The 20666-nt window shown below is 41.1% G+C and overlaps 1 protein-coding gene across 3 annotated transcripts in view; it reads left to right on the forward strand.

Annotated features, from left to right (window-relative positions):
• The first annotated feature begins 3087 nt into the window (after window positions 1–3087).
• The window catches only part of KIFAP3 (kinesin associated protein 3), a 76790-nt gene continuing 59211 nt past the window's right edge, over window positions 3088–20666 (forward strand). Inside the window, exons 1-11 of one of the 3 annotated variants that reach the window (XM_080348431.1) lie at window positions 3088–3164; window positions 6846–6986; window positions 8220–8351; window positions 9621–9775; window positions 10696–10751; window positions 11244–11385; window positions 12942–13041; window positions 13758–13882; window positions 14341–14439; window positions 15147–15325; window positions 17449–17611. In XM_080348431.1, coding sequence (XP_080204557.1) covers window positions 6976–6986; window positions 8220–8351; window positions 9621–9775; window positions 10696–10751; window positions 11244–11385; window positions 12942–13041; window positions 13758–13882; window positions 14341–14439; window positions 15147–15325; window positions 17449–17611 — 1162 coding nt within the window. In that variant the 5' untranslated portion in view covers window positions 3088–3164; window positions 6846–6975. The other 2 variants (XM_080348430.1, XM_080348432.1) reach the window with 2 other exon arrangements.

Here is a 20666-nt window from a genome sequence, read left to right on the forward strand (position 1 = left end):
GTTTTCGCTTTTTTAACACAAACAACAAAATTGTTTTCCATCTCTTCTGCTCTTATTCTACCGTATATTTAACTTGAGAACACTCTACAGTTCTCTTTCATCTTCTTCTGTTTACCCATTGGCTTCACTCCCCTCTTACCTAACTACCTAACTTCTCTTCATACAGCTTCCTCCACCATTCTTTTCCTATTCTGCCTTTCTCTGCACCTCCCATGCTCTTTTCAACCCTTCTTTACATTCCCCCACTGAAAAAATCTTTTCTTCTACCTGACTCTAGAACAGTATTTCTTAAAACTGCTCTAAGAAAAGGAACCCCCAAACCACCCAAAGAAAACAAAAGAGGAGAAATCCAGAAATACTGCACATTCCAGCTTATTCCTGCAAAGCAATCACACTTCTGACTCAAACACCACTCCTCCTCTTTTTGTATGCTTCTACCATGTAGGTGAGGGGAATCTCCAGGGTCCTGTGGTAATGCCATAAACCACAACACACTGTAACAAAAGGGATATAAGAAATTGTGCAAAGCAACATCAACAGCTCAGGGAACATCTGTAGAACCAGACCTTGGACAGCATTTGGTTTACGATTTAATTTTAGAAGAATCTACCATGCACAGCAAGGTTTTCAGTGTTTGTGCCATGTGGTTTTCTAAACCCAGCATCAACTGGTTGCTGCCAACAGACAAAATTATCTGATCGTGGCACTGCTTGTGGCTCAGTCGCTCCACAGCTGAGGTGTTTTCATTTGGACTCTGTCAGGCTAAGACAAGTGCTGCTGCTCTTTTACTCTCTGACAAACAGCCAATTTTAGCCCAAACATCATGGCACGCTTAACTGCAATAAATGTTTATTTTCCCATATTCTTCAGGTCCCACATTCTTTTGTATCATTCTCATCTTGTAATCTTTGACCTACTCTATCATAGGCAGCTACAACTATTCTCTACTTGTAGGCATATGTAACCAGACTAAAAAAAGAAATTTGCAGTGAAACAGATAGAGATTGTCAGGTACTTGGCACTCCAAAAACACCAGAGTACTTATTTATATGGCTGCAAAGTTTAACGCTTGGCTCGTGCTTATCTGAAGAGCTGCTGACATCACTGAAGAACTGTTGCACTGATCAGGTGATCATATATATTTTTCTCTTTGACAGGAATTAATACAAAATATTACTGTGATAAAAACCAGAATGAGGACAGTAACAAAAGTGTTATGTTCTAGCAATGTTTTGTACATTCATTACTCTGAAGTAGCACTTCATATTTCACAGGATACTTTCTTTTTCCATTTTCTGTTAAGACACAGGCAGGGCACAGTATGGAAACCACAACATATTTTTTGCTGTTCTGTTACAGATCATGAAAATATAAAAATTGTTAGTGTTCAATAGGACCAGTAGACATTAAGTATTTATTCTTAATATTTTGCCACAATAAAACCAAAAGTTTAGGTACATGACTAGTATTTATTTGTGTATTAACCCTACAACTCTGGGTAGACAGTCATTTCAACTGTATGTAACGGGGCTGCAGTCCAGCAAAGAGCACTCCAGAAAACAACACATGCAGGGATCTGCCCTGCATCTTATACTTAACTGCTGTTAATTGCTACAGAGTGGTATTGTCTTTCTATTCTGAAACACAAACAACAATCCCCGCTTCTCACATAACTCTTGAAATAAATAATCTATGCAAATCCCATGCAACAGTTTTATTGCATTTTACAAAAAACAAGCAGAAATGAAAATCCTATTTTGAGGAAATACAGACAGAGAGTTTAAAAAGCCAACAAGATGCTGCTGCCTCTAGTTCTATGTGTTATCCATTTAGTTCCTACTCAGATGGTCAGCAGGACCCATGGGCAGCTGGGATGGGCCTGTTTTACTTCTGTCATGGATATTATAGCCAACAGCTTAGATAAATCTCCATTCTGGACTCAATGCTGCTCTGATACAAACTTTAGATAAACTTCAGCCCATTAAGATCGTTTCTGATACCTTTTGGATATGATGCTGTTTGGTTGTTATTTAGAGAGCCTAGGAAACAAAGGAAAGAGACAGAGGACTGAAGTGCTGGCTGTACAGCGTAACTTTTCCAACATTGATTTTGGATTTCCAGCCACGCACCTGAGCCTGGAGCCACAGATGTGTCACCACCCCACACCTCCTGCATTGGTAGCTGAGTGAAAGTGCTGCTAACCCAAGAGGAAGACTATGTTTCAAAACACCTTGCTGACCAAGGCTGCCTTAAGACTGGGCTTAGCTGAGAGCTGATGCTGAGGAAAAGCAACAGCTCAGATGGCCATAACGGGGCAGGACACCACAACAGCCACTCTTCAATCCTCCCCTAAATATTGCAACCAGGAGCATAAAGTCTCCTTATTCCTAGTGCTCAAAACATCCTGAAGTACCAGGTATTAAACAGGTGGGATCTCTGAGAACGGGCAGGACTGATTCTTGACTCCCAGGTCAAGGCCCTGTGACCATGCCCTAGATGGATCTTCACTCTCCTCAGTACCATTAACTTCGCTAAGAGACCAGCCTCACCCGGCCTGCCCTGTGTGGGGACTGCAGGCCGCCATGTCCCACTGGCCCACTGTGAAGGTGCAGATAAACCCCGAGGCAGGGGGTGGAATTGGTAACGGCCCCACCGGGGTGCTGAAGCCTGTGGGACAGCCCCGGCCCTCAGGGGCGTCGGCTACAGACCCTGGTCTGCGAGGTCCCTGGGCCCGGGGAGCTTACCTAGCATGGTGGGTGGAGGCTGCTGCCCAGCCTTCGCACCCTGAGGCACTGGGGACCACGGCTTCGTGCCCCGGTCTCCAGGAAAGACGAGGTGGGGAGGCCACATCGGGCAGGGAGGCCGCCTCATGCCTCGGGCCGGGCCCGGTGAGACAATGGCTCCCCCACGCCTGCAGAGGGCGCCTGGCCGCGCGTGGCCGGCACGGCGCGCAAGAGGAGCGCGGGAGGAGCGCAGCAGGGCCCGCGCAGTGCGCATGCGCGACGGCCGCCGGGCCCAGCGGCGGCGCTTGCGCGTTCCCAGCCGGCGGGGTGGGGCGGGGCGGGGCTCGCGCTCTCCCTGGTAACAGCCGCGCAGCGGGGCCGCGCCCGGGCCGGGCCTCCCCCCGCCGCCATGCAGGGCGAGGACGCCCCGTACCTCAAGAGGTAACCTGGGGGCCTGGCCAGAGTGCGGAGGGGCGGCGCGTCATGTTGTCCTGAGGGGTGGAAGGGAGCTGTGGGGCTGAGGCGCGGCAGGTTGAGGTGGGGGCTGGGAGCGGGGCTGAGGCGCGGCAGGTTGTCCTGAGGGGCGGCGTGGGGTGTGTGGGGTGGCAGGCTGAGGTGCTGGGGGGTGGGTGGGAGGTTGTGGGGTGCGGGAGCACAGTGGAGCTGAGGCGTTACGGCCTGTGGTGGGGGCTGCGTGGGGGGTTGTGGAGTCAGGGGGCAAGAAGAGGCTGCGGGGAGGGGATGGGGTGTGGGGCGGAGGGGTTGCAGGTTGTGGTGAGGACTGGCTTGAGAGTGAATGGGAGGTTGTGAGACGGGAAGTCATAGATTGGGTGGAGTGACTGGAGTTGAGGAGTTACAGGTTTGGGAGGTGACTGGAGGTTGGGGCATCGAGGCAGAAGATGGGTAGTAAGCTTTGGTTTGAGTGGTTTGGGAATGAGAGATAAGTTTGTTTGGAGCAGGCTGAGGGGTGGCTGCCCAGTCTGGTGACCAGAAGACTTGTAAGGGGGGGCTGGGAGGCTGAGTTAGGGATGAATGACGGTCATAAGGTGGGTTTAGGGTAGGCTGAGAGATGGAATGGGTAGCATGCTGGTGGTAACTGGTTGGGGGAAGGTGGCAGTTCAAAGGAGTGCACTGATTTGGGGACGGTTGTGATGGCATTTTGTGGTATGCATTTGGGATGAGGCTCTGAGGTGGCAGCAAGTGGAGAGGAGAGTGGATGCTATTAGATAAGTGGATTGTTGTGTGGATATTAGGGGTTGAGATGGGACAGGTGGTTGCTTTGAGGAATAGACGGACTGGGAAAGGATATTAGGCACTAAGGGCATGTTATGGGTGTAACTAGGAAAGACAAACTGGTTTGGTGGATTGGGGGGGACAGATAACTGGCCTGACAGATTTGGGGGGGGACAAATGATGATGTGGGACAAATGGAATGTCTTAGGAGTTGGGATGGTAAACTGAAGGTGGGAGAATGGGTATTGTGAGAATTGAGGTGCTGTATGTGTCCACGTAAAGGAAGACTGGGAGGAAGGATGGGATAATGAGGTGAAGGCTGAAAGAGTGAGACTGGATTGCTGGAGGAAGTGTGAGCAGGTTGTATTGAGCATTGGGAGGGTAGGTTGTGTTTGGACAAGAAGTATCAGAATATGATTGGAGGCATAAGGATGATAAGGTGACAGAATAGGTGATGAGAATAGAGAATGTCTGGGGATGGGTCGTGAATGGGGAACACTGCTAGATGCTAGCAGCATGGGTAAGAAAGGATAGCAGGTTGGAGAGATGATCCTGAGAGGTAACTGTGGTGTGTAAAGTGGGTCATCTGGGTTTGACGTTAAGGATATGATGAATGAATGATGCCTTTATCTATCTGTTTGGCAGTGAGAGCAGTCAGCCTAAAGAAAAGGGTCCAAGTAGGCAACTAGTGAATGTCCATCAGTTGTGTTCAGAACAAAAGTGCTAGCAGTCCCGAAAGATGTCAGGCCATCTAGGCCTCTGCTAAGATTTTATGTGTGAACAGTGCCACTTTCTGCTGCCGTGCAGGTGATTTTATCCTTCACATCTTGAAGGACAAAAGATGTGGAGCTCCTGGTCTTTTGTTTGTTTGTTTTTTTCCTTTTCTTCTCCCCCACCCCTCCCCTTCCCCCAACACTTTCCTTTCCATGTTATTAGTATGTACAGAACTTACTGTTTAGGCTGTCTGGGTTTTCCCTTGTTTTTTCTTCCTCATATGCCACATATTAAGACCCATAATCATAACAGTGGGGAAAAACCTCTTGATAATCTTTGGACATTAGTTCTGTCATGTAAATGTCATAACAGATAAAAATCAAACAGCCCTCTGTAATTAAATAGATAACTGTAACTTTAGAACAGTGCCTATTTTTAGCCTTTCATGTTCTGTTTGTGCCATCTTATATGTTTTTGGAAGACTCTTCTTTGTTTTGTAGTCATCACTGCAACAAGTGTAGTTTCCTCGCTTTTTAGGGAGGACAAACCGAAAAACATCAACCATGCTGTTAATGTGACTGGGCTTGTGTGCAAGTCTGGTTACCCCTCTGATCCCTGTTTCCCTTTATCATCCTCTATGAGCAGTCTCCCTCCCACCAAGTCTGACTTGCTGGGATTTGTTATTGGATTTTCAGCCTTATTCACGTGTGCAATTTGTGCCACTTGCAATTAGGATAGTTTGTGTTTGCTTTTTCCCCCGGAGGAATTAGTTAATAAAGGGTATTCACACACCAGCTTAGATTATGTGAGCTCAGCTGGCACACCTTTTGTCTGTAGGAAAACCCTTCCTCTTTTAAACCTTTAATAAGACAGGATTCTTGTTGACAAAGCAGGCAGAGAAGTGAAAGGACAAGCTGATGGGTGTGAAAGCTCCCCAGTGCATTGCTGCTTCTTCCAGTTTTAAGTGTGTATGTATTTTTAAGTGTTTTATGGAGTGACAAGATGGATAGAAAATCAGTAAAGTAGATGTTTGTTGCTTTAGGAGGGAGGATTTTTTTTTTTTTTTTAATGTGATGCTGGCAATCTGAATGCAGTGGTTTCCAAATGGAAAACAACTTTAGTGACTGTGTAGTGCATTTTAGTGTAGGTCTTCCAGCAGTTCACACAGTAAGATTTTTTGCAGAGAAGGAATTTGAATGTGAATTGATTTGTGACTGTTAGCTAGGAAATAGCTCAAGTAATGAGGATGGTTATGAGTGTGAGAGGGCAGAAAATTTCTGTAGCTGTTTGGCTTATCCATCTGTTCCTCTTAAGGAAAAAATTAAATATGGGAAATGTTAAAACTGTTTAAGTAGTGTTAGGCTGAAGTTCTGCTGGTCACTATGCTCATCAGCAGTTTACTGCTGCCAAAAGGTCTCGCTCCTTCCTCTTTATCCGTGCTCATCAATAGGAAGTGTTATTTCCTTTCTATAGAGCACTTTAATTCCACAGCATGTTAAAACTCCCTCTGCCAAAACATGAAGAGTTTTCTGTTGGATTGCTGGAAGTAGCTTTGAAAAGGTTTCATGAGCCCCTACACCAAGGTCACTGCCAGGAGCAGGAAAAACATGGGAAGATCTAATCCTTTTGGCAATGATGAGCTGTTAGTTCAGCTTGGTTATTGGAAAACTATACTCAGCTCCTGCAGGCTGCTTATCCTCCAGCCATTGTTTTCTTTGCATCTGTAAATATTACCAAGCTGTCACTCAACAGAGGTTTGACTGTTTGACATTTGTGCTTGGGATCTTATGGTAGGTCTGAATATGGGGGAAATATATTTGGGGGTGAGCAGGGAGGGCAGGTTTCTTTTGAAAAAGATTTGCTGCAAGCTTTCTGCCCTGCAAGGCTGGACCTTGTGAGAACAGAGAATGGACTGTAATAAAGCATCTGTTTCAAAGTACTGTTAAAGGAAAAAAAAAACCCTGTAAGTCTCTTCAAAAAAACCTGAAGTGATAAATAGATCTACAATCTCATCAAGGAAGATGTTGCTCTTTAGCAGTATGCTGTAATTTTTGCCCTATAACTTCGTAAGGCTGATAGTTGAACTAGACTCTTCACTTCCCACAGCAGACCTTTCTGTGGTTTGTGGGGTTTTTTGGGGTAACTGTATCTCAAGAAAAAAGGTATTCTTTGTAGTTGTATTCTGCAGAAGGGGAAGCAGACACCATAGTAGCTGGGTAGATGGAGGCACGCATTTCAAACACATTTTCTGAAGAGAGTGGTTACACTGAAGGCTGCATCTGGATTTGCTAATGTTTCCAGCGCTATGAGACTGAAGTAGGTTTCCCTGGGCTAATTGACCTGGTGCTGTAGCTAGCTACTGTTTCATCTATGCTGATCCAACTACTGGTGAAGCCACCTGTAAATCTGTTTATTGACATGATCTGTCTTAAAAACAAACAAAATAAAACAAAAATCCCACACACCCAAACAAAACCTCAAAACAAACAAAAAAAAAACACCCACCAAAAACCAAACCCACATTAGGGAGTTGCTTTTAATCTGCAGTGTTTTAGCAGTCTGGTTTATGGCATGGCTGTACATACTATACTGGCAATACCAATGGGAAAAGGGGCAAGGGTCAGCTTTACCACCAAAGACAGAAACATGTAATTGTTCTCTGGATGTGGTTCTGCCACCACTTGAAAATAGAAGTGAGATGTAGCTTCATGGCCTTTTATCCATCTCCTGTTCTCATGGCCCTTGTATGTCTGCATGGACATGGAGTTGCTGGCACAAGGGAGGAGAGGCCAGAAGAGGTTCTTTTGGCAGAGACATACCAGAGTGCATTCCTGCAGAATGCTTTTCCAAACTATCTGTAGCTGTAGTAAAGCAGATAGATATGCTTGATTTATACCTGATGATGGCAGCTGTTGGTCTGGTAATCCCTGAGCCTAGCAACAAACACAATGATGTAACGAACAGTAGAGAAGAGATTCGTGCTTGAGGAGGAATTAGTGAATTTGAAATACAAATTTTTTGTAATTCATTCTTGGTGGATTTTTAAGTGTTAAGATTTAACTAGGTCTACCAAGAGGGTCTTTGAGGAATAATTTCCTTTTGTAAGTGACTATACGCATGCCACTAGATCAATGCCACTAGCAGAAGATTTTGCTCTGCTGATGATGTAACAGGGTCTCAACTGGGAAATTCACCTTCTCTGTGAAATGCATCTTTTTCCTGGTTGTAGCTCCTTAAGAGAGCTGGGAGACTTAGAAATCAAATATTTATCCTTTTTACTCCTTACTTGACTTCTGTGACTAAGATTTGACCAGTGGCTTGCGTGTTTGGGTATGTACTAGAGGCAATACTTAAGAATATGCCACTAGCACTAAGGTTTGATGCAGCTGTGTGAAATAAGGAAATATGGTGTGGAAGGAAGGCAATGCTTGGGTGTAGAGTCTGGATGAAACTAGAGACAGATTGTTGTTCCTGATCTGTGTACTGTTATGTTTTCTGAGCTTTTCATTTAATCAATAATCATTTTTTTGTTGTTGTTCTTTGCATCAGGAAAGTAAAAGGAGGCAACATAGATGTGCATCCATCTGAGAAAGCCCTCATTGTCCACTATGAAGTGGAAGCAACAATTGTGGGAGAGCTGGGAGACCCCATGCTGGGAGAGCGCAAAGAATGTCAGAAAATGTAAGGTCATAGCAAGTTCTGATAGCTTTTTCTGTTTTTCACAGTGTCATAAATTCAGTAACTCAAAAGCATCAACAGCATGTAAGAATTAATACTTTCTAATCTTTATAACGTGTAGCACTGGAGTAGTGGAGGCTTAAGAAGCCAGGAAGTAACATGTGCCTAGGAAAGTTAACATCTAAAACACATGTTGTAAACTGCTTGTCATCCATATACTTTAAGGTGCTTTGTAAAGAAAAGCAATTATTCCCATTCTGTGTGGTGGAATCTTGAGGTATAGAAAAGTGAAGTGATTGGTTCCTACTCAGATGATGGTTAATGTTGGAGCAAGTAATAGTATTGAACCTTTTGACAGCCTTATGCTCTAGCTGTTGGCTCTCCTATTTTTTTTTTTTATCTGTTATGCCTGCTAGTAATTTCACGACAGTATCTGCATTTTAGTTTTTCATGGTATTTTAAAAGCATTAGAACATTCCCTATTGGAAAAGTCCAGAGAACTATTATACCTTCAGTTTCCAAGTTGCAAGTTTGGACTTTTCCTATGTTTGTTTTATCTCCATGCTTAATTATTTGTGAAAATTTGAGCTGAAGTGGCTATGTATGTGAGTGTATGTAAGAAGAATAATTGAGGAAGAAAAAGAGAATCCTTATATTGCCTAAAATTTTTGAAGATATCAGAAATGTTCACTTGTTTTCAGATTAATCAGCATTGCATCTTGCATCTGCAAAGCAGTGTAATTCCTTTTTGATCTATCCTGTTGTTAATGCCCACAGATTTCTTACTGCTCACTGCTTGTGGACCTGGCTGCAGGTCTGTCAGAGCTGTGGGAGACTCCTGACACTGCATCTGCAGGCACTGCAAAAGAGCTTTCCTGTGTAGTCAACTCCCATAGCTGTTTCTCATTCCTGATTTTTTGTGTATGCTGTACTCCCTTGCAGTCCTGTGCACATTTTGGGGGCTGTATTGCAAATAAATTACTGGCTGCCGTGTCTCAGATGGTTATAAGGGATTTGTTCATACAACTGCACCTAGTGTTGCTGCTTGACAGCTGATGGACGGTTACACTCTGTCAAATCTGTTTGACAGTTATTTGATATTTGGAGTTGAAGAGAGCCACTGCTATGACGTTACCTTCGTAAGCCATGGCACCAGCATTGGGGGTATTGAGATTATTTCTGCTTGAATAAATCAATGACTATGTAAACATAAATCAAAGGACTGAAGATACAAAACCTGAAAAACTGAAGAGAGACCTATCTGTATTGCAGAATTCGGCTAAAGAGTCTTAACGCAAATACAGACATATCTTCCCTGGCTCGAAAGGTGGTTGAAGAATGCAAGCTCATTCGCCCCTCCAAACTTGCAGAAGTAGAACAGCTGTTGTACTACCTACAGAATCGCAGAGATGCCTCAGCGGGAAAAGGTACAGATTCCTGTCTTAATAGGAACAAAGCAGCTTGGGACTGGGGTGCTTCATCATTGAAAAAACTGCTATGTGAGGTTTTTCTAGCTGAGGTCCTAGCTTATATGATGTACAAGTTCTTAGGAAATAATGAGAGTAGGAAAGCTGTATAGTTAAATCACACTTGGAAAAAAATTGCAGTCTTGGAGTGAGGTGACGAGAATCGTCATTTTAACAACCAAAGTCTGGGTTTTTTTGCTTAAACTTAGTATTGATGCTACCGGCTGCCTTGTGCTTTAGTAGGACTTTAGACGTATGGATTTTTCTATTTGGTGCAGCCTCTTCAAATTGCATCTGCACTTGCAGTGACATCAAAAGACTTTGAGGATCTTACTAGTAAGAGCTCTGTCATCAGTTTTTGCAAAGGTAGATGTGTTCCGAGGCTGAATTCATGCTATCTGTGAAGCTGGAGTGAGGGTCTCAGCATTGGTACAGTGTAGCAGACAGCTTGGGGTAATTCCTTTAAGTTCCTGGTAAACAAGTTACTTAGAACAGTAACAGTGTGTCTTGGTGCATCACAGGGGAGCTTTTCCACAGTGTACAAGCAGAAACAAAGCTGCTAAGTTCTCTCACTGTGTAAGTAACTGTTGTCACTCCGGGCTTGCACTAAGGTCTGTTACCCTCTGTCTCCCCAGCTGACTGGGCTGTAGCTGATAATTTGGACTGAGAAGTCAAAAGGCATCTGGGGGCTTATTTTGCTCCCTGTGGGCTGTTCAGCTTCAGAAACCTAATATACCTTAGCTGTCTTAGTCTGACAGGTCAGCTGGACACAAAAGGACTTTGACCTTGATGTAACCAGGATGTTTACAATGTAAATACCGGGTATGTTTTTGTCTGTGAATATGCAGAACTTAACTGCAATCATGTCTTTTTCTTTATAGAAAAGAAAGAGAAATCCAATAAGCCAAAAGATCCACCCCCATTTGAAGGAATGGAGGTAAATATTGGTGTTACAACAGAAATGCAAAATCCCTTTAATTTTTAAGTAAGCAGTTATATAAAGGGGAGCATGGGAAGAAATGCTGAAATCTGGGTTTTTTGCTTCTTGTTTTTTAAACAAAGAACTTGGTTTGGAAATATTGCACAATGGAATAAAAATAATCTCCATAAAGGGTAAAATATTTTACTTGCACACTCCCCTCTCCAAGTATAGCACGCAGCAGGACAGCGAGTGAGGTCTGGAACATCGGACAGGACACAGGGAGTCATGTCTGAGCATCCTTTGTTTTGTGTAATTAAAACATCTCAGATTTCCTGGTGTTTGTTGGCAATGATTCTGGATGTGTTGTTTTTTTTTTTTTCCTTTGTATTTTATTTTTCCTAAGATCTTAACTCTAGACTGTGCACTCTTTTGTCTTGTGATTGAATAACATTGTGATGGTGAATTGTCATCTCTCTCTGTGAAACCCTTGTTTATGGCTGGTTTCAGATTGATGAAGTTGCCAATATCAATGACATGGATGAGTACATTGAGTTACTATATGAGGACATTCCTGACAAGGTGCGTGGCTCTGCTCTCATCCTGCAGCTGGCTAGGAATCCTGATAATTTGGAAGAACTGCTTATCAACGGTAATGTTAAAGCACAACGGTAACTTCTCTTAACATTGTGCTGTGTATTTGTGGTGCTTTCTTCTCAATGGAAAATAGTTCACCTTTATTTTGGGATTTTCTCTAGTTTGCTGGGCTTTGATTCTCAGTACATAATAAGTTGGCTGTCAAAGCCCGGTTGCATCTCTCTACAAATGGATGCTGCTTAGACTCTTCATAGGTGGGCCTAACACAGAAATCTTCCTGGCCTTGATCTGCTTCTGCTGTTTTTTCTGATCCTAGTTATTTTGATGTTTAATTAACTTCAGTTGACATTGCTGCTGGAGATGAGAGTGTAGAGTTGTATCCAACTCAGGACATTCTTTGATCCTGAAGATCATGAAACTTGTTGTGAAAACAGGTTCTGGAGGCTGACATAAATATAGGTTTCTAGTTTCTAAGAGAATTAATAAATTAAATCTAGATGCATCACTGAAGAATTTCACTAGCACACCATACTCTTTTTCTTATGGATCCATTTTAAAATCTTATCAGAATGCATGATATGACATTCACATTGCTGTCCTTTTGTGCCTGCATACATTTGTGCAGTGCCGTGTGCATTTTGAGAATTACGTTAGTGCGGAATAGTGTGTGTTTGTAAATATATATGTGTGCGTGTATATACATTCTTGTTTCCCATTGCCCCCTCTCTTCTGGGGAGAAAAAAGGACCTTATAGTCTGTAAAGGTGTCAGACAAATGAAAGATAAGGGCAATACAAGCCAGACCTCTAAAGTGATGGTGGGTTCATGTCTTGCTAATTTAATAATGTTTTTCCTTTGCCCTCTTCCTCTTTTACTGAGCCCCTGTACCCTCACGTTCTTCAAGTAAATGATGACTTCAGCATGTACTTTACCCAGGCAACATTATGTAAGAACTGGGATGGGAGGGGAATGGTAAGCCATGAATTAATGGCTTGTCCCCATGAGTTGTTGTAAATATTGCAGTGCTTGGAATTGCCAGTTGATGCCTTTCTCACTCTGATCACATAATGTGGTGTATGTGAAGAGAGTTTAGATAGGGCAAAGGAACAGAAAATATAAGTGGTTCAGAGAGGAAAAGTAAGCTGAATTACAACAAGAAGAAATAGCAACTTTGTGCTAATTAATAATTTGGTTTCTACAAGGTGTGGGGGAGGGTGGAAATAAATAGAAATAAGTGGATGAAAAATTATAGTTGTCGAGGTAGAAAATAAAGGGGATTTGGAAGTGAACATGGTGGTGTTTTAGGTAGGGACCACAGTGTAGTATGAAACATACAGATGGCAGAGACCAGGAGATCTTAAGGTTAGTGGAAGTATTAAGATGACCTTAGTGTTTGGTTGCAGTTTCCTTGCATGTTGCTCCTTCTTAGGGCTTGTGACTGCATGAACACCCTGGATACTCTGTTTTATAATAGTACCGTCTCCAAACAGAACTTGAGTAGTGTTGCATGTTAAAGTGAGAACTCTGAAAACCTTCCATTAGAAAACTGTACAATAAGGTGTATTCAAATTCTGAGTCTCACAAGACAAAAAATGCTTATGTGTCACTTCAGAAACTGCCCTGGGTGCATTGGCTAGAGTGCTGAGGGAAGATTGGAAACAAAGCGTGGAACTTGCTACCAATATAATTTATATTTTCTTCTGCTTTTCAAGGTGAGTGCAGAGTCCCTATATATAGGGACATAAGGAACTTCTCTCTCCTTAGTGGTTTTTCATTTGTTCTCTGCACTGCACTACAAAACCTCACTGAAACAGGAAAAAATATGCTAAAATGGAAACATACTTGTGAGAAATGACAAAATTGAGGCACAAAATGAACCCCCGTGGTGAGGCAGTGTGTAGTAGAGCTGGGAAGAAACTAGTAAGGATTCTGACCTGTAGCTTATAGGCTGACAGGAAATAAACAGTATTCAAAACTGAGTGCTTGCTCTTATTTAGATATACCAGTGTTTCAGCATACTCTCCCTAGAAATAATTCAAATGGAATTTGCATTACAAATTGATTTTAGAGCTCTGTTAAATTTATGATGAATAGAGGGTCCTCTGAAGCACTTATAATATGAAAAGTGGGACTGATTGGCAAACATTTTCCTTTACGCATGAAAATTGGAATGTGTTTTTGTCTTGGCTTGGAACAACACACTGTTTCTTGTCCTTCTACAAGTGTGGAAAAATATTCATGTTTTCAGAAATTGTTTTTGTTTTGAAATAATTTTCCAATAAGTTTTATAATGGGGCATAGAATAAGTATCTTTTTTTTAATAGTTCATGTGGTACACTGTTGGGACATTGTTAACATAGATGTCAAAACAGATTTGGGGTTGTTTGCATTTATATTTTTCCTCACAGGTGTTTTTTCTTCAATGTAGTTTTTCTCAATTTCATGGAATAATCACACACTACAAAATTGGAGCTCTGTGTATGAATATCATAGACCATGAACTGAAAAGACATGAGCTTTGGCAGGAAGAACTTGCTAAAAAGAAGAAAGCTGATATCCTTTTGATATACTGGGACAGCTTGATGGCTTCTGACTGCTCTTGGTAGCTGTTGCTGACTTATAAGAGATGAGCATACAGCAACTTCTGTGAAAGTAGTGCAAAATACAATTGCAGATATGGAAAAGACCAAGAGTAAGAAGTATGGGCTGGTGAAGGGATTAAGCTGGATTTACTAAAACACAACAACAACAAAAAAGCTTTGTTTTATCAGCAGTATGTCTTTGGAACATTTTTGCTGACTATTAGGGTATAATACATCCAGGACTAAGAGGACATAAAAACCCCATGCTGTAGATTACAGGTGTAGCAAGCTGTTGCTGAGGTAGTGGCTTTACCCTGGCTATTCCACACACCTCTTGCTTTTTAGCTAGTGATCGAATAACACCTTTGAGAACAATAGTCATCTGGACTGTATAGCTTTTATCTGAACTCCTTAGCTTCTGCTATTTACTTGATGAAGATCCTGAAAATCAAACACTGAAAAAGGACTACGAGAAAACTTATAAGAAATATCAAGGGCTGGTTGTAAAGCAGGAACAGCTGCTACGAGGTACCAGATCCAAATAGCAAATTATTTCCTTGTTGGTGAAGGTGGGTAGAGGGTTTTACTGGATGCTTGCTATAACCAGGATGTCTTAAACATTCTGAATGTGTGGATGAATATGCAAGAGCATTGCCAAAGAACAGGGAGAAGATGGGTACTTAATCAGATTGTTTGACAGTATGTTAACAATTTTTAAAGTGATCTGTCAGTCTTAGAGGAAAAATAGCAAAAGTGATCCACTTAACTTTGCCTTGTTCATGATGTTGGTTTGGGAGGAGTTGGACATTCTGGGTGTGTACATTTGATTTGAATTTTTTAACTTAGCCTGTACCTGACTCAAATTGAATAGTTTTCACTCTATCTTATTTTTGTGCTAAAATACACTTAATTTTAGATTGAAATTATCTGAATGGCAAAGCTATCCAAAGAAGGGCTTTCTAATGGTTACCACTGAAATCAAAAGAAAAAAAAATATAAAAAGCTTCTAGTGATCATAATTTCTTTTTGAAGCCACTATTAGTGTTAATCTTCTTAATGCTTTCCATTATAAACAGGAATAAAAAAACATTCATGGTCAATTTCATTCAAAATAGACTGGGAAGGGAGTGGAATGCTTCTGAAAGTCTTGTCTTAAGCACTTAGTCTCTATATAGAGACTTGTTTAGTTCTATTGTCTTTGATCTGTTGGTATGATTTGTATTGGACTTTGTTAGTTGCACTCTACCTGCTCCTAAATCTTGCTGAGGATACCCGCACTGAGCTGAAGATGAGAAACAAGAACATTGTCCATATGTTAGTGAAAGCACTGGACCGTGATAATTTTGAGCTGCTTATCCTGGTTGTATCCTTCTTGAAGAAACTCAGCATTTTTATGGAGAACAAAAACGATATGGTAAGGCTCGCAGCACTCTACTGCAATATTGGAAAGGTATGGACTCTGAAAACTTTTTGTGGTTGGAGGGAAGAGGGAGATACCTCTGTCCCCACTCTAAGTTTCCATAGCACTGATTGTCTTTTGTTACTAGTAAAATGAATAAAGGAAAATAAATACAACATCCAGCTGTAACATACTGCAAAAGTTTTTTGAAGAACTGTCATCCCAAACAATGAAGACACCTCAAAATATGATACATGAAATTCCAAATTTTGAACTTAGTACTCTGAAGTCTTGTCATACCCCCACTTCTAGAGATGCCCATGACCCCTCCCCTGGACTAGACTCTTATGGCAACATATTCTTGTCTCTGTCGTGTATTGTCTTGGAAAGAGGGGTAGTTATCTGTAGATATATGCCTTTACTTCTGTGCCTTTATGACAGTTTGTAAAATGAAAATGATAAATTCTTCTTATCCAAGAGGTAATCTGAGATTAATATTACACTTAGATTGTGAGATGAAAAGATCTGTTTAAATGCAATAGAAAATTAATTGCATTTTTATTAGTGAACCTGTCATTTACACACATATGCACGGAACATTGCAGAGAAGAGGTATCTCCTTTATTTATATATGGGTGTCCTATTTCTTAACAAAAGTCAGACACGAAGCATGTGTTTTTGGAGGTATGTAGACTGTTTATCAGGTGATTGGTTGCTGATTTAGTTTATACTTATGTAGTGCCCTGAAGGACTTTGTTAGGAAAATAAGGATTAGCTCTCCAGCCCACTGATTTGCTGGCACACTTTCCACATTCCATTTGATTTGGTGGAAAGACAAATGAAACAAAATTGTTGAATTGATTTTATTGCAGAGTGTTTTAACTGTTTTGAAAAGGCTTTTGAAAAGTTTTGTATGCTTCAGGTCAGCTGTCTATGGGAGCATTTCTTACTGATAATAAAGATGATACATTTTCTCCAGAGTGTTATTAAGGAAAGGTATGAAAGAAGGAGAATACTTATATCAGGTGCTAACACAAACATTTCAAATGCAAAACTAACCATGATTCATTGTGCAATACCCAATTCTAAGTAAAAATGAATAATCCATATATATTTATAGAACGTTCTTTCCCTTGGTGTTCAAATACCATATTAAATTCAAAGCAGTGAAGTAGGAGTTCTTGCTGATTGTTTTTGATCAAAGGTATCCAGTCAGTTGTTTGATTATTGCACTGTGCCATGTAGGGAGAGCTGTAATTTCTTTCCTTAGTATTTATTCTGTGTGTATTTATAACTGGAAGGCTAGTTGCGTGCATGCAAAAGTTTGAAGAATGCAAAGTAACTTTATGTGCCTCCTTCTGGCCAAAGAAGGTTCTGGGAAGCAAAGTAAGTATGCATTTAAAAGATTGTGTCAAGTAAAAGCAGAGAAATGTTGCTTAAAAATGATAAAAACTTTCTGAAGTCTTGCCATTCAATGGTCCAATGTCTTTTCTGGCTGGCGAAGTGAACACGGTATCAGGAACTGATAGCACTTCTCAGTTCCTGGATTCCACTTTTTAATTTAAAAGTGATACATGTTTCAAGATGACTTTCAAGCTTTTATTAAATTAACATAGGGGGTGGCGTGCCTCTTCTGAGAGCACATGCGAAGTTCTGTCTAGGGATTCATTTGAAATTCACAATGAAAGGTCTCAAATTCTTTTTTCATGCCAATTTTCTGTCTTTCTTGGTTGGTATGTTTTTGTCTCTATTTGCTCTAGTTGCTACAGACTTGCTTGTATTTAAGTTTAAATGAGTCTGTCCCTTGCCCCCAATCAAGTCTTGCAAGTGATGCTTTGACCACATTCTTGCATTATTTCAACTGTGAGGAATATTTCCAAGACATCTGAACTGTTCAATTCAAAATCTTTTTTTAATCAACATTACCCAGTAACCCAATCTAGAAGACTTTCAACCACAAAGACATAAGCAAAGCTGCTTCAGATGGAAAATGCATCGATAGTCACTATTATGGGTACAAATTGCATATGTATTTGCTATGCATGCATGTGAATATACAACATGCTGAGAGGGCTTTTACATTGAAGACAAAGCTAAGTTTGGATGCATTGTGGATTTTTCTTTTTCTTGATACACAGGTTGAAATGGATATTGTTGAAAAACTTGTGAAAATGGTACCCTGTGAACATGAAGACCTGCTGAACATCACTCTTCGACTCTTACTAAATCTCTCCTTTGACACAGGCCTGAGAAATAAAATGGTACAGGTTGGTCTGCTTCCCAAACTCACTGCACTTCTAGGTATGTTTTCTTTTAACATAGACATTTCAGCAGGGACAATGAACTGTTTGCATCATGATACAGTGGGCCTAAAAGTTGCTGCATCACTTTTCTCTTTGCCAAAGAGCTTCCTCATTACTCTCAACTTTTTATCATTCAAATAATCTTTTCAGATGCAGGTTTAAATGGAAGTTTAAAATAATGTGTTTCCCAGTAGATTTATTCCTCTTAAGCTCCTGAATGAGTTTTCTGGTTGTTAAAAATAACTTTGATAGCTACGTGAAAACACAGGAGTGATGCTTGTAATTTGGGGGAAAAATAGCCAGCAACTTCACAGAGCTTAGCTGATGGAGACAGCAACTACCTCTGGTTTTTTCTTTTTTTCTTTTTTTTTTTAAATGAAGCTCGATATATCTGCTGCTTCTTGTTACCTTAAAGGTCCAGATAGAGAGATCAGAAGTTTCCCAGCTTTGTCAGCTTCAACTCTAGGCAGTGCTGCTTTTTTTTAGACTTTAAGCTTGACAGTCTGTAAATTGTGTTAAAATCATGTGAGTGCTTTACACACAAGTGAAACTTTTTGTTGTCCATAGGGGAAAGCAATAGAGACAATAAGGAGTTCGGGAAAATGCAGAGAATTGTCTGATTTGATCATTGTTGTATGCTGGAGTTCTCAGGAGGGAGTTTTTTATTGTTCCTTTTGTGTTCCTTTTGTGTTCTTTGGCTGATACTATCTAGAGGCCCTTCTGTTAGATACACTAAATGTTTAGCAGGATTTGTCCATAAGAATTGCTGAGCCCTCATTTTGAAGTGGGAAGTGAGGATCTTGTATTGTGGAGCCCTAAATGTGTGAAACACTGACGCAAGACATTGTTAAAGCTTTCTGAGATCTGTTGGGTCTGGGATGTACTAAATCCAGTGCAGCTGATGTATCCAGATGTGATGGAACAAGTGGAATGCAACAGTAAATCTGTGAGCTTTCTGTCCTAGCTTCGTATTGTCTCTCAGGATTGTTTGCCTTCTCAGTTTTACATTCAACCTCAACATGGCCTTATTGCTGTTTAGTACACAAGTTAATACCATGAAAACTTAAATGGCTTTGGAAGCCTTAATCCTGTTGATGATTAGTAGAACAGCTACCTAATATATCCTGAAATGAGTCGGTTCTTTTTATGCTCCCTGCCCCACAACCATGTTTGCACTTGATTTCTTCCTCTGGGCTGAGCTAGGAGGAAGAAGAAAAATGGCATTTGGAATCCCTCTTCTTTATACTTTTTTTTTTTTTTTTTCCTTCAGATAGTGTTATTTGGCAGTGAACTGAGAAGTAGAGGCTGGTCAAGAAATACGCTTTCTATCATTTGAGAGAGGATCTGGCTAGATAGTCTGATTCAATTTGGATTGCAAGCCTTTTAGAGCAGAAGCTTGTCTCTTATTTGTTTGTAGAGCAGCTGACACTACGGTCTAAGGCTTCTAGGTATTTGTCACTCCAAGCAATGGCATGACACAAATCACTGAGAAGTCCCTGCTCCCAGAAATTCCCCATTTAATATTACAGTCAGACTAAACTCATCAGTTAAATATCTGCTCTCTAGTGTCTGATTCTAATGTGGAGAGGAGAATTTCTTTTCAAATGCCATTCTCTTAGGCTTATAAGTAGGGCTTCGTGAAAGGCTGTTTAGCTCAGAACTGGCTGCTAAAATTGCAGTCTGTTCCTAAAGTGGCTGTAAGGGTAATCTACAGCGAGTTCCGCTAGTACTTCCAGAAGCTTCACTGTCTGTATGGATCCACGGGCTGGTTAGAAAATGTAGGTAGAAATATTGTGTATTACTTGTTTCTTAAGCCAGCCCTGTAATTTCTGAGACCATTTTGATAGGGTGATGCAAATAATTCTCTAATACATGGTTTTATGTATCCTGTCTCAGGAAAGCCTGCAACCTTAATAATAATCATGTGCTGGATGCCCCTTTTATACAGGTTACTTGGGTATTAAACACACATTATTCAAGTCAGTACCATTTGGCTTACACTTGCAGGTTAACTTAAAGTGCTAACACACCTCAACAGCTGTTGACAAGTTACCATGCAGCTCCTAATGCCAAGAGGTCAAGTTTGTTGACTCAGCCTACTGAAATTTAACATTTGTGCATGCTGTGCCTTTGAGTCTTAAGCAATGGGTTCGACATGAGGATAAATTAAGTGTAGTAGGTGTTTAAGAGGAGAGTTGAGATTGCAAAGAATTAAAGGATAGGATTTGTAAGGTAGCAGTTTACAGCTGAGCACTGAGATGGCTGCAGTCCACAGTTGTGGAAGACGTGCTGCTTTCCCAAGGGACACTTGGTGGCCTGGGAGCAGGAACACTCTAAATGTAGATGGAGGCTGGAAGCGGAGGGGATGGACTGAGTATGACATGGATATGTTGGAGGAGGACCATGTTCTTTCTTTCCATCTCACTCCAGAGTGTTGAGGCTGCTGTTGAAAGCATGGATATGAGAAATTCTGCTTAGTCTTGGTTTCCATTTTAATTAGCCTTTTCTTTTTAATAATGCCAATGTCTGGTTCCCCATGTAGCTTTGCCAGTCAGTGCTGCTTGCTATTTTTCGTGGCTTTTCTTCACAAGTCTGAAGTATTGTATGTGACAAGACTCCTCTTGCTCCCTCCAGGCACCAAGTTAATCAACTACAGCTGATCTTTGTTATGCTCTGAATCTCAAAGAATTGGGTGCAGTTGAGGGAAAACTTGCTTCAGACTGGAGATCAGAAGCTGGAGCAGAGCTGTGGAGGCCTGTGAGATATAGCCTGCTGTATTCAGGTTTTTCTATACTCAAGCTGCTTAACGAAGTCTGAAAAGAGATTTTGTTGATTTGTGTGACTTCAGTTCTTTAAGAAAACCTTGTAGTTGTTGAGTCAGGGCCTGGCAGAGGACATTTTTTGTACTTGTGGCTTTGCTTTAATACTTTTAAAAATTATATTTACAGAGTGATCTTTGTTTTTTATTTATTCTCTGTGTGAATGCCTTATGTCCTAGTCTATGTGAATGGCTTCAGTGGAGGTGAGAATTCATGTGAATTCACCAAGTGGTT

The sequence above is a fragment of the Nesoenas mayeri genome, assembly GCF_963082525.1.
Source record: "Nesoenas mayeri genome assembly, chromosome: 8".
In the NCBI taxonomy this organism is placed as follows: Eukaryota; Metazoa; Chordata; class Aves; order Columbiformes; family Columbidae; genus Nesoenas; species Nesoenas mayeri.